This window comes from Galeopterus variegatus, unplaced genomic scaffold (assembly GCF_000696425.1).
Source record: "Galeopterus variegatus unplaced genomic scaffold, G_variegatus-3.0.2 Scaffold140, whole genome shotgun sequence".
Lineage (NCBI taxonomy): Eukaryota > Metazoa > Chordata > Mammalia > Dermoptera > Cynocephalidae > Galeopterus > Galeopterus variegatus.
This window is the reverse complement of record NW_007726251.1, coordinates 753,903-768,203: the sequence shown is the minus strand read 5'-3', so window position 1 is coordinate 768,203 and position 14,301 is coordinate 753,903. Positions and strand designations below refer to the sequence as shown.

The 14,301-nt window shown below is 52.6% G+C and overlaps 1 protein-coding gene across 1 annotated transcript; it reads right to left on the bottom strand.

The window, feature by feature from the left end:
* Nucleotides 1-7,900: 7,900 nt before the first annotated feature.
* On the bottom strand, nt 7,901-11,599 carry IRF2BPL (interferon regulatory factor 2 binding protein-like). Its single transcript, XM_008590398.1, has one exon. It carries the CDS (start codon nt 10,690-10,692, stop codon nt 8,344-8,346), a length of 2,349 nt encoding a protein of 782 aa, XP_008588620.1. The 5' UTR covers nt 10,693-11,599; the 3' UTR covers nt 7,901-8,343.
* Between the last annotated feature and the right edge of the window lie 2,702 nt (nt 11,600-14,301).

Below are 14,301 nucleotides of genomic sequence, written 5' to 3'. Positions count from 1 at the left end.
TTTTGCTTGCTGGTCCTGCCTCGCCTCTCCCCACCCTCCAGCCAAACCAAACTCACTCCTTGCCCTAAAAAGCTCGCTCTCATGCCTCCCAGCCTACTTCTACCAGGAGCCCCTTCCTCTCCTCTGTCCCCTTCCTTTACAGGACCCCTTCTGGAAGAGGTCTTTGCCGGTGCCCCCACCTGTGCTCCTGTGGCCCCATGGTCATGGTATTTATCACCAGTGCTGTTGTTGTCTTTCCTGTCCCCTGCCAGCACTGAGAGTCATAGTGGCAGAGGCATAGCTGAGCCAAGCAGGAATAAGTGTAGCAAGAATAGCTGTCATTCATTGAAAGCTCATGAGCCTGGATCGTGCTGACACTTGACATGCACTATCTGTTTTTAACTCTTCCAACAGCCTCCGGAGGGGGTATTCCTATTTCACAGGGAGGACCCAGACACAGAGAGATCAAGTAATCTGCCCAGAGCTAATAACAGAGTCAGGATTTGAACCCAAACATGAACCGGTCGACGTGTGTTGGTGAATACAAGTTTTCACTGAGACATCCACCTCTGATGAGCCTTGAAGAAGGAGGGGAGTGATAGGAGGGCAAGAGGAGAAGGGAGCAACGTTTCAGGCAGAGCAACAGCCTGGGCTGCATGCTCATCCTCTGTCATCCTGAGGGCACAGGAGCCGTGCTCCAGGCACTCAGCCTCAATATGCAAGAGACAGTCCTGAGAGGAAGCCACGCCACTGGCAGCAGGTGAGACAGGAGATGAAGGGATAAGGAGGCTGCAGGCTCTGACTCAGCTGGTTCCCAGGGAGAAGGGCTTGACCTGGACCATGCACAATAAAAAAAAAAGAAGGCAGAGGCTGTCAAGAAGGCCCTCCCTGCCCCCAGGGTGCTGGAGGCAGCGCTATGGCTGGCAGACACCTGCTGACCCCCTTCTGCCTCCCTCTGGGGGCAAGGCTGAGGTCCTGTAGGAGTTACAAGGTAAGAGGCTGTCCCTGGGCTGATGAGCTGTGGGGGCTGGCTCCCTGTCCCAGGGCCATCCTGCCTTTCTTCCAGGCCGTCAGGTTATCACACTCGCCCTGCTGACCTGGAGGCCCTTCAGGGGCAGGACCAACATGGAGCCTGAGAAGCTGCTTCCTGGCAAGTGGCCTGGCCAGATATTTTAACCCCAGGTGAGGCAGAGAACCCCACAGCATCTCCTCCTTTGGGCTTCCCAGCTCTCTCCCTTTCTGTTCTGCCTTAGGAAGCTCCTAGATGCCTCTCTCACACCCCTGACACCATCCTACTTCCAGAGGTCTCCCACCAGAGTGGGCGTGTTGGCAACTCCCCAGCTCAGGGATCAGTTGCCACCAGCTCTGGTCCAAGCAGCTCCAGGCAGTCAAGGGGGGAAGTTTATGGGAAGTGGTCACATGACTGTCCGGGCTGAGACCCAGGGGCACCAAGTTAATTCCTTTGCACGTGGCCCCTGCATTCCAGAGCCACCTCTCCCAGAACTAGCCATCAGCATCACCCCAGGCACCCCCATCAACCTGAACCTGTTCTCACTCTCTATGGCCCTGGGCTTTCAAGTGCTCCCTCCTCCTCCCAGCAAAAACACCAGACCCCCCTGGAAGGGTTTGTGTTGGTGAAGAGTGGGGGGTTGGGGGTGAACATCCTTCAGAGGTGAGAGGAGCAGTGAAGCCAGGCAGGGGCTAGTTACTGACCACTGTGTCTTAGCTGCCTCTGTAAAATGGGCATAACAATAGTAGCTCCTATGAATGCGTATTTTCCTGTCAAAGGATAATAGCCACAATCAGCCTCAAAGATTTGCCATAATAAAGGAGAAGTTGTATAGGACATCAGGTCCAAAGCTCACGTTCAATACTTTCCCTCCTCTTTTCTTTCAGCTGCAGCTTCCCAGTCTGTCACCTAGGGGTGCAATTCTGACAGCTTCACTGAGCTGTTGTGGGTGGTGGGAGAGCAATGCATCTCTTGGTGAGGAAGGTTCTGGATGCTGCAGGGGATACCTGGCCTCCATGATCACTGCCCAACCCCACCTCTTCCCCGCCATTCCTCCCAGAAAATACCCAAGCCGTACAGGGTCTTGCTTAGGGAGCCCACCTCAGCAGAACAATGTGGGTGCCAGGAGCCTATGAAGAATAAGAGCTAATCCTTGGCTGTGGGGTCAGGGGTATCCAGTCCGCACTCCAGACTCACACTGGAGCTCTCTCTGACCTAAGTCCAGTTTTTCGTTCTGGACCTTTCTTCTTGTCTTTAGTTTGGCTTCAGGTCCACCTCCCGAAGACATATATATATATCGTCTAGATCGAAGCTTCTTTGTGCATCTAATAGAGCTGAAACTATACACAAAATAACAGCGCTCTTCTCGATGGAGAGGAACTGAAGATTTGGAATGGAAAGGAGGCCGACTTTTCACTGAGTATGTTTTTATGCTCTTTGATTTTTTCTCTTTTACCATGTATATGTAATACCTTTTAAAAAATTAAAATACTTCTCGGGTGGAGAGATGGCAGAGGACTTTGCTTGCTGTACTCAGGAATTTGGACTTTATTCTGTAGGCGACAGGAAGCCAAGGGAGGTTTCAACGCCAGGATGTGACATGCTCAGATGTGTAAAAGGATGGACTCTGCTCCAGAGCCATGCCCTGAAGTGGGCAGACACCGAAGCCAACAGGAGGTCAGTTGGAGGATCGGACACTTCTCTCAAATCTAAACTGGAGACCCACAATTATGGTTCATGTGTAGAGGTAAGCTTTCCTGGTTGCAACCCCAAGACTGGCACACACACTGTCATACCTGGTGGATGCACACCTGTGACCCCCCCCAGCTAGGTCCGACAGTTAATAGGCCACTGTTTCCCATTAAAACAAGCAAGATTGCCAGGGAAGACACTGGCCAGTGAGGCTGACGCTGCCCATACCTTAGAAATATACCTTAGAAATTAGAACTACCATCTGCTTCCTGCCCACCTCTCTGTTCCATCAAAACTGAGACAGAGGTGGGCTCATTCTTTAAGTGTGGGGGTAGGAGGCAGCTGAGAAAGACTTCAGAAGAACAGCCTTGCCCCAGAATCCCTGATTGGAAATATTGCTTGGACAGCATCACTGTGTGCACCCAGAAAAAATGCTCTTGCCTAGGCGTTTCCTGACTGCCCCTAGTGTAGATAGCCTTGCTGACGGGCATTGGTGAGGCTCACATTGAGACTCAGGAAGATGCAGACAGGGCTGAGGGATGAGGCTCACCCTCTGAGCCTCAATTTCCTGGACCCTGCAGGTCAGAAGGCAGAACCCTCCACATGGAGCAGCATGGCAGTCAGGGAAGAGTCCAGACTCTAGGCTAACCTGGGCTTGAACTGCTGTGGGTCTGGGTGGCCTTGCTTATTTAAACTCTCTGAACTTGGCAGGGTCATCATACCTTCCTCACAGGCTGGTCTCAAGCTCAGTTGGTGCAGTGCACATCTACCTGGCACCTTGTGCAGCACCTAGCATGTCACTAGACTCCTTCAGTTCCCTCTTCAGCAGGCGGAGAGACAGCCAGGCAGAGGTAGGTGACAGGGAGACAGCAGAAACACCCCAAGCTCAAAGGAAGGAGGGAGTCCCAGGTGTCTCTCTCCCTACTGCTTCCCCGCATGCCCAGATGGTCGCTTCCTGTTGGTTTGAAGTCAATTGTTATCTGTCTTTAAACCTTCAAAAGTTTCTAATCAGCAAAGGGGAAGGTGGTGTGAAGGTCCACAGATCAAAGGTTAGGAAAAGACTCTACCAGTTCAGGCCCACCTGACATTTATAGCCAGAATTCTAGAAACTTCTCTGAACATCTCTTTCCCCAAAACATATGGCTGCAAAAGAGAGCAAGGGACAATGCTTGTTCCCAGTCTTCTAAGAGTTAGTCAAAATGATGAACCCCACCCCACCAGGTACTCACTCTTCTGCCCACCTCACCATCACCCCTTCTCATAGAAGAAAGCTCTAGTTAAGCCAAGAATTCTTAAAATGTTTTTAAAATGTCTATTATAGCTGTTCCCTAACAGACTCTGCCACTGTGTGACCACAGGCAAGTTATTTCACCTTTCTGTGCCTTTGCATTCTCATCTTTACAAGATGGATGGATTAGACCCAGGTTCTAACTTCAAGTTCTGTGAACAGGCTTTAGATATGCATGAACCCCTTTAAAAATTGAGTAATGTTGGTTGTATCCCAGAAAGGAGCTGGGTGGCAGAGGGGCCATTTGTAGAAAACAGGCATTACGGTTGCACTGTATTCCCTTTTGCATCTTTTGAATTTCAAGCCAAAGGAATGTATTACCTGCTCAAACATAAGTAGATAAAGTGTATATTAAAAAGGAAAGAAAATGTATGCAATCCATGTGTATATAAGTACCTCTACTTTCTTGGGGAGGATCATAATTTTTATTAGATTTTTCTAAGATGTTTCTGATCCCAGAAAGGTTTAGAAAACATTTCACTGGGTGACCTTAAGGGTCATTCTCAGTTCCAACTTTTTTGATCTGATGAAGTGTAAGAGAAAACAGAAGTGCATTTCAGTACTCACTACGTAAGCAAGTCTGAACTGGAAGCACATGAAAATGCACCTCCAATCCTATATTTAGGATTTGCTTGATATGGTGAGTGCCTTCACTAGCGGGTCTTCTATGATGCTGTCTTCAGAGATCAAGGTCATAAAATGACCCCCATCAGCCTGTTCTCCCCATCAGCCTATTCTGTTGTACTAAGTCCTCATTGTCCTACCCCCATGCCCACTTAAAGAAACATCCAGATTGGATTAGCTACACAGATGACGCATGTAAACAAATACAGTATGGATTTTTAAACAAATACAGTACGGCCACTTTGGCTCTGATGAGGAAGGGAGTGAGAAGGATGGGAAGTGGGGGGTAGGGAGATCCTAGGTGAAGTGAAGATGAGTGGAGTCTAGGCTCGTCCAGAGATCTGAGTCTGAATCTCAGAAACCCACAAGAATCCTCACATGCCAGAGAGGAAAATTGCTTCCTAGGTGTCCCAAAGCTCCAGGGAAAGAAAATCTAGATGAGGGATCAAAGCAAGACTGGTTAAGGCAACCAGACTAGGAACTGAATGGGTCAGAGCAAAGAGAAAGGTCACATGATTTCAAAAAAAAAAGGGGAGAGCCACCATTTAACAAATTGCCCCTGGCTATGGTAAACTTTAATTAACTGCACCATTATAATTCACTTCCAGCCTGAGTTCCACTCCAGCCGCTCCCTCCCTGCCTCCTCTCCCCCAAGTCTCTTCAAGTCAGGCTTCCTTAGTGAAACCAAACCAATCCAGCCTTTGCTGGATGCCTCCTTATTAGAGCTATTGCTTCTCCAGCTAATAATAGCACCCAGCAACAAGAAGGGTGAGAAAACAATCCCATTCTCAGCTCTTAATGACAGGCCCCTTTTTCTACCTATGTGCACTAGTAATCTAAGGTCTTGTAATCCTACAAGTCCCTGAACATAATACCATAGCAATGAAGAAGACAGTTGCAGGCTGGCAGGAGCAGATGTGCACTCAGAGGCAGATAACATGGCCCACTCCCAGTTGGAACCACCAGACACTATTCATGGGTCCACACCCAGACAGGTAATCCACGCATTTAAGTTCACATGCACAGTTCAATGCTGTGGCCACACCTGCCGTTCCTTCATTCAATGGTGGTTAAATCACACCCTTAACACTCCCTCTGTAGTCTCATGCTCTTGAGCTTTACCCATTTTAATAGTATGTGCATTGTGAGTGGGAGGTGGAAGCACCTTAGAGGATCTTCCAGGCGAAATATGCTTGGTTTTTATTAATGAGATTACAAGAAAAGCCAACCCAGACCTTAAAGTGAAATGTGTGATTGGTAGCCAGGCAAGAATGGGTTTTAGAATTAACTCTACCTACAGTCTGCCATGCATTCTCACTCCAAGTTAATTACCCCTGAGAATGAAAATGGGTTTCATGACTCATAAGCACCAATACAACACTTGGCAGCAGATGAAAATGGAAGGACACATTTGCAGGAAGCTGACAGGAATATCTATTTATATGTAGGGAGATTCTTAAAGAGGTGAGACAGGCACCTCCCATGTACCAGGATTAAGAGGCTGCACCAGATCCATCAATATTACCACTTATCCCCACCCCCAAACACACACACACACAGTCCTGGTTTCCACCACTTCAGTGATGGTAGTGGTAAAGCTGGAAGAGAAACTAAAAGGGTGTTATTAACAGCAAGTCCCAACACCAACCCAACCTCCACACCGGTGTTTTGGGCTAACCGGTGATTTGTCTTTTCCCAAACGTGCCTGCACCCATACCCACCTCCCTACGCTGGAGTAGGGGCGCGGAGTTTCTTCACATATTCCCCCAGCCACAGTGGGGACTGTCCGGCCCAGCTCGACCCTCCCAGGAATGGGGCGTGGCCAGGAATGAAGTTCAGATAGGATCACCAGGCTTTGTTTTGCTTCCTCTCTCCTGTTTTCTACTCTTCTGCTATTTGCCTCCCAGGAAGGTACAAGGTTCACACCGAGTTTGTTTGTCTTCCCCTAGCTCTGGGGGGCAGAGGGACTCCAGTCTAGTCTCAGCCCAGGGGGCTCGGAGCTCTAAAGGGGACAGTCCCCCGTCCTCTTCCTCATCCCTCTGCACCCCACACATGCTGCCAAAAAGTTGATTAGATGAACTGCATTTCTTCACCAGTGAGAACGGATTTGATTTGGCGACGTAATCAACCTTTGCTTCAGCAACTTTGTTTGGGTTCTCCCCCCTTCCCCATCCCCAAAACCCTCTCTGATCAACCATGTTCTGCCTTTAAAAATACTTATTAAAAAGAGAGGAAAGAGAAAAACGTGTAATGAGGTGAAAACTACTTTTGCACCACATCAGCTGGAATCTGCTGGAGACTATCCTAAGGACATGCACACACTCCTTGCCACACCCACTGACAGCTCCCAGCTCTGTGGCATTCTTGTGTTAAATGTGCAGTAACAGTGATTTCTGCCATACTGAAGAGGCAAAGCACCCTAGCTTTTTTCTAGAATTTCAAGTCACAGCTGCATTGAGTAACAGCCTATACTCAATGGCCACAGGGTAAGGGACCAAAGATCATTTCTGACAGTCCCATTTCCAGCTGCGCCCTGCATGTGGGGGAAGGGGTGGTGAAATAAGACATGCTGAAGAGTAAACAGAAATCGCTTAGTCAGCAACTGTAGCCTCCCCAAGAGGTGAATGTAAATAGCCTGGTACTGAGGGGGAGGGGCAGCCAGGCAGCACAGGGCCTTCCTCACATGCCAGCTCTGAGGGTTTGCAAGGCACTAACATTTGTGTTTTACTGGGAGGTAGGGAAGGTGTCCCCTACATTGGAGTCGTGTGGTCTTAGCCCTAGAAAGACAAACTTGCTGACTCGGGGCAGAATTAATATCAATTGAATTTATTACAAGTTACTAAGCTCCAAGGCACATTACAGTGTTCTGTTAACTACAGAAATGTATAAAGGACAAACAGAGCAGATTCTCCATGGCTAGCATTTCGCTCTACTGTTCAAAAGCATCCGTGCATCAATAAAGCAAAAACAAAACAACACGTGAAGAGCCAACACATTCAGGTCAGTAGAAACAAACCAAAACATTTTCCCCTCACCAACTTGCAACGAAAAACACCCCGTCCCCCCCAACACCCCCCTTACCATTTTGCAAACAAAACAGGAAAACAAAACAGAACAAAATAAAGTGAAGACTTCAACACTTGGGGCTGTTTAGAAAGAAGCTTTCACCATTTTATAGCATCATTCCCCCCCAACACCCCCCTTACCATTTTGCAAACAAAACAGGAAAACAAAACAGAACAAAATTAAGTGAAGACTTCAACACTTGGGGCTGTTTAGAAAGAAGCTTTCACCATTTTATAGCATCATTTTTTTTTTTTAGGCAGCAACACTGGCCTTGGCAAAAAAAAAAAAAGTCTTTTTCTTTTGTGTTTTTCCTTTCAGAGGGTGCATAACATTTACAAAAGTACACACCAGCAGCAGTCGTTGCTAAGGGCTATTCTGTACCTAGGCAAACATTCTGCCACCAAATAAATGCTAACGAATATGATGCAAATGACCCAACCAATATTATACCGCTTAACACAAACCAGCTTATCCTTCAAATGAAGAAGTTACATACCTTTGTTTCAAAATATAGAAACATACCACGAAAATAATGTCTATACATAAGACTAACTTTTTGCAGTTTGTTATATTCACAATTCTACATCATGGGGGTGAGGGAAGGGAAGGTCCAGGTGGGTGGGGGAGGGGCCCTCTGGATTGGAGGGGAGCTGGTCTAGGGCAAAAGAGGTGGCTGCCCTGTGGTTCAAGGGTCTCTCTCCTTTTTCACTTTAACATCCCCAGCTAAGATAGTCGCGATTTCGCCCTGCATGAAGGCCCAAGGTACATTCGACCCGACTAGGGGGCATTTCTCTCCGCTGGGGCAATACACCTCGCCGGTGGCCCCCTGGGCCTTAATACTCTCTCTAGAGCAAGGGAAGCAGAATTTGTGGCTGGGGACGGATGGGCACTGAACGAAATGCGTGTCCTCCAAACGTTCGTGGCAAATGGTACAGCAGAGGGGTCCGCTGTTGGCCATGGGGGAATCCGGAATGTTTTGGGGGTGCACTTGGTCCATGCCCGGGTGGGCGTTAGGCGGCGGGGGCGCCACCTGTAAATTCAGGTCCCCGTTACGTGATGCCAACCGGCGCTGCCCCGGCACGGAGGCCGGCGACACCGGGCTGCTGCTGTTGCGCCGCGCGGACGCAGTGGTAGAGTGCACAGAACTGCCGTCCTTTGGGGAGTGCGCCGTGCCCAGAGTGTCTGCCACTGACATGAGGGCGGCCATGGGGGACGGGCCGTTCTGGGGAGCTGACTCGGGCGGTGTGGTCCGGTTGGAATGGGGTCCCAGGGGTGGGGGCGGCGGTGGAGGACCTCCTGCCGCGTGCCCCGGCGCCGCAAAGCCCCCGGCCGACATGGTAAGCTTCAGCGCCTCGCTCTGGTTCGCCATCCACTGCTGCCTCTGCTGTTCCTCGCCCAGCTTCAGAGCGCCCTCGGCTGAGTCAGGGGGCTCGGGGGATGCCTTCCTCTTGCGCAGGCTGGCGGCTGCACCCCGGCCCGGGGGCGCGGCGGGCGGCAAGGCCCCAGTGCCCGGGGGTGCGCTAGGGGCGCGGCTTAGACTCACCAGCGCCGTGGGCAGCATGGGGCAGCTGGCGTCCAGGTAGGGCTGGGGCAGCATATCCGCGCCGGGCACGCCCTCCTTGAAGAAGCGCACGGCCTCGGGCAGCAGGTCCCCAAGCAGGCGCCAGTCCCCAGAGCCGTGCTTCTTTTCGTACTCCAGGTACTTGAAGCCGGAGGAGAGGCCCCGGCCGAAGTCCTTCATGCAGTCCTGGTACATCTGCTTGGCGACACCAGACGCGCTGGAGTACACGTTGCCCGAGCCCGTGGGATATTCGATGAACAGCTTCAGCTCGTAGTCCATGCCGGGCTTAGAGACGGCGTCGAAAGCGAAGACGCGGCCCAGCAGCGAGTGGTCCTTCTTGAAACGCACCTCGTAGGGCGTGCAGCCAGCCAACGTGAGCAGCGTGTCGCGGACCATCTTGGGCTTGTTGGCCCACTCCTCGGCGCGGTTGCGCAGGCTTTCGCTCAGCTCCGCCAGGGCCTCGGCGTTGCGCTGCTTCTCCTTCAGCTCGCGCTCCTGGTCCGTGCTCGACACCGAGCCGGGCCTCTTGCCACCAGCACCCACGCCCACCTCTGCCACAGACGACGAGGTCGAAGACGACGCCGAGGACGACGCGGCCGATACACCCGGGGCGCCCCCGAGACAAGCGGGGCCCCCGGGAGCTCCTGGGGGCGCGGGCGTCGGGGGCCCACGGCTGCTCAGCCCGTGGGGCGGAGGTGGGGGCAGTACCGCGGCGCTGGCTGGGCCGTTAAGCAGCGTCTGCGGCAGCAGGTTGGGGGGCACTGTGAGCTGGGGTCCTCCGCCACCCCCCGGGTTGGGCAGCCCAGTCACCAGCCCACCGTGCGTCCCACGCCGAGAGGCCACCGACGCCGCCGCTGAAGACGAGTTGGGGCTCTGACGGTTCAGCTCCGGGGGTCCCTCCTCCGGTGTTGGCTTGGGAAAGCCATTTGGGCCCCCCAGGCCGTTGGGCAGCCGCGCGGCGTGGCTGCTGCTTCCCAGGCTCACCGGCGGTGGCGGGTACTCGAAGCGGCTGCGCTGTTCCACGGCAGCGGCGGCTGCAGCGGCTGCGGCGGCGGCTGCGCTCAGGCCGTAGCGCTCCAGGCCGGACGGGGCCGCCAGCACCGCAGGCTTGCTGGAACCGTCAACGTGGTTGAGCTGCTGTTGCTGCTGCTGCTGCTGCTGCTGCTGTTGCTGCTGCTGTGCGGCGGCCGCTGCCGCCGCCGCCGCCGCCGCTTCCTTAGCCGACAGGGCCACTGTCTTGACCCCGACGGGCGGCGGCGGCCCGGGGGAGCGGCCGTCCTGAAAGCAGCCATGTGCCCGCTTCAGCTGGCGCGCGGTCTCGATCACGAACTCGATGCGATCGGCGCCCTCGTAGTTGACGCAACCGCGGCATACGGGTTCCGAGAAGTCCCAGATCATGGCCCAGGGCATGCGGGGCAGGTCGCACAGGTAGCAAGATTGTCTCCGGGACGAGGACACCTGCGCCGCCGACATGATGCCGGCCCTGGGGAAGGTAGGCCCCCGCCCGGGCACTCTCCGCGGCGCCTTCTCCTCCGGGAGGACTGGCCGGCTGGGGAGGGTGTCCGGCTGCGGGGGAGGGAGAAGGGGGGGCGAGAAAGTTCTGCCCCAGGGGCTGGAGGGAGCGCGAGTCTCCACCGCCGGCGCAGCGCCTCTCCGCGGGGGCTCCACGAGTTCAGCCCGCTCCTCGCCCCCACCTCCTACTGCGGCTGTCTCGTCGGGAGAGAAGCTCAGGCGCCTTCTTCCTGGTGCCACGGACCCGGGCTGGAAGCTCCCGGACCGGGGGGAGGGGGCGAGGGTGCCGGGTCCTGGCTGTCGTTGCCTCTTGGCCCCCTCCCCGGAGTGACTGGTGCGTGGAAGCTGGAAAGGAGCTGTCTCTTCCTTTCCCCTGGGGGCCCCCTACGAGCTGCGTCCTCTCCCCGCCGGGCTCCCTGGGGCGAGGACTTAGAGGGTTCAGTGCCACCCGGTGCCCAGGTCCAATCTTGCTGAAGCCGCTGCTTCTCGGGAGGGCCGGGGGAGGGGGTGGCAGCCGAGAGAGGAGCTTCTCCTCTCCGCAACGACGGCCGTTCAGCTGGTGGCGGCTAGGTGTGCACGCCGGAGGGAGCCGCCGCGGCCGCCGCTTCCAGGACGCACGAGAGCAGAGGAGAGGAGCGCACGCACGCAGGCTCCCGCCGCCCCCAGGCCTGGCCCGCGCCCGGGCCGCCGCAGCTGGCGGCGCTCACGTTGGCTGCAGGGCGCTCGCGCGGCGCCTCGGCCCGGGTCGCATCCCTTCCCGCTCGCGCTCGCCCGGAATGTGGGGTTGTGATTGTTACTCTACGTTCCGGAGGCGCGTCTCGGCGCTCCTGCTCGGGCTGCGGCTCGCGCTGTTCCCGGCTTGGCCGCGCGGGATGCCGCCCGGGCGGAGCGCTGACGTCACCGCCATGCTCTGCACCAGTTCCCCCCCCCGCCCCGCCTTACACTTCCTCTGTCTGTAGAGCCCACTTGTTGCTCCGGAAAGGCGCATGCGCGGCAGGACGCCCAGATTCCTCCCAGTCGGCCCCTCCTCCGCGCCTCCGCCCTCCCCTCCCCCCTCACCGTGTGTGTACAACAGCTGAGGCCCGGCGAGCTAAGGCTGGAAGTCCAGGGCGGGGGATGGAAATTAAACAGACGATGACCTTTCCTTTCTCTGCCTGCCTTTCCCAAGTAAAAACGCATTTAAGAACCACAAGCGTCGTTTCCGAGCCCTGCGCCCCACCCCCGGCAGTGAATTTAAATGTCCTGTTTAGGGATTTTTCATTGTGAATTTCATATAAGGTGTTACCCATTTCTTCTGCGATCAAACCTCACCTTCCTTCCCCCACCCCCCGCATGGATGTTACGTTCATTGCCACCACTGATGCCGAAGCACCTGCAAAATTAGCTGTTTCCCATTCTTCCAGAAATTGCCTTTCGATCTGTTTTTGTGCCCTGGTCGGAGCTAAATGAATGCAGGGTGAACTACCCCTGCCTCCCACCAGCCGCACTCCAAAAATTCTGGCTGAACGTCTAAAGAAGATATGAGCACCCGGAGGCCTTTCAGGAAAACAGTCAACTGGCTGCGCACAGCTGCAGTTGAGGGCAGGGAGGGGGAGGTGCTGGAGAGGCCAAACAGGTGAGTGGTTTTTCTGGGTTTGATAAAAGAGGATGGGTACAGCATTTAATAATACTCATGTACTTCTGTAAAGCACAGCCGCAGTTTTCAAAGTTCTTTCTCACATAATGTGATTTCATTCCATAGTGCCCCAGAAGGCTGAGCAAGGCCATGATTTCTTTCCCTTACAAGATCACTGCTCATCATTACTGTGTATTGCAGACAGATGTGTTGATCATAGCTCTAGTTGGGTATTTCAACCGATTCTTCTAATTTGGGGGGTCTACTTTTTTTATTTCATGAAAATTGGAATAATTCCAGGGAAGACTGGAGGAAGGGAGGCAATATACTGAGATTTCAGGTTCTGGAGGCTGGCCCACAATGTTGGAATTTCCTCTCCTGTCACCTACAGGCTTTGCAACTCTGAGCTGGTTACTTACAAAACTGTCTTCCATCTCTAAAATGGAATAATAGCTCCCAACTTAGAGTTGTTTGAGATTTCAATTTGTTTCTTGTCATAATAGGAGGTAGCTCTTACTAAGACTGTGAGCCAGACACTGTCCGAGGTGGTTTGCTTGCATCACCCTCAATATTATCTACATTATTGAGTATATTATCTGTATTATTAAGCCCTTAATATTATCTACAAGGTAGATTCTATTAACTCCATTTTACAGATGAGAAAAGTAAAGAAGTTAAATAACTCTCTCACAGCCTTAAGAGATGGAGCTGGAATCTGAATCCAGTAACTCTGATTTGAGAGGTGGCTTTGACAAGTTTAGGCTCCCAGAGGTGGTTTGGGGTGCTCAAAATTTCCATTAGGCCCCCCCATACTTTGTTATATGCAATCTTATGTAAAGTGTTATGCAAATATACCTTCATAAACAATACCCAGCCTCCCCTTCCAAACTGATTGTGCCACTGAGTTCTATATACAGAAGTTGTGGATCTGCCACTGCCACAGACTTTAACATAAATACACCATACAGTATGTAGAGCATAGTGTCAGACTCACAGAAAACCATCAGTAAGTGTTGGTTATTATTAGTATTGATATTAATATTGGTACTATTGCTGGTTAACATGTCAAAGTACTTTGTAAACTGCATAAAATGTAAGGATCATTATTCTTATCACTACTAATTGTAATAAAGTTCAGTTGAATCAAGAAATACTTATTTTTATTTTGACACTTGACCTCCAGATCCTATTTCTCTATCCAACACTCCCTAGCACCCCAATCTCCCACTCATTCTGAGGCCCCAAGTGAAAGGAAATGGGGGTTAGTTTTTAAGAATAGGGAGAAAGGGGGAAGGAAGAGCCCTAGGGAGCCCCTCTTTCATCTCAAAGCAGCCAGATTTCTGTTTTTGCAAAACAGTGAGCTCACTGTGCACTCCAGAGCAATAATAAACTTTCCCTGGCCGGCTGGCTGGCTCGGTGCAGTGATTCCTCTGCAAAGAGCTGCTCCGGGAGCATTGCCTCACCCTCCCAGACTTCAGCCCTCCCCACACCACAGCTACCCTGGAGTGAGTCAAAACATAGGGCTGGGAGATGGCTTGACATCCCTGATGCTGGCCTGGGCTCCTTAGTTCTTTGCTCCGGGAGCATTGCCTCACCCTCCCAGACTTCAGCCCTCCCCACACCACAGCTACCCTGAAGTGAGTCAAAACATAGGGCTGGGAGATGGCTTGACATCCCTGATGCTGGCCTGGGCTCCTTAGTTCTGGCTTGGCTGGTTAACCCATTTCTTTGCATTAATATTTATTCAGCCCTTCCTTTTATTAAACCAAAAATACTGGGGAAATAGCAACTTAGCCACAACCCTCTAGCCAGGCTGCTAAAGAAAGCACGTTGGATTCTATGTCACAGTGTTATGTTTGGTATGCACACACACATGTCTCCATCTCCCTGTCTGTCTCTGTCTTCACTGTTCCTAAAGGAGATATATATATATATATATATATATATATCTGCTG

Coding starts and splice junctions, on each gene's coding strand:
- IRF2BPL (XM_008590398.1), bottom strand. CDS start 10,692: ATGTCGGCGGCGCAGGTGTCCTCGTCCCGGAGACAATCTTGCTACCTG.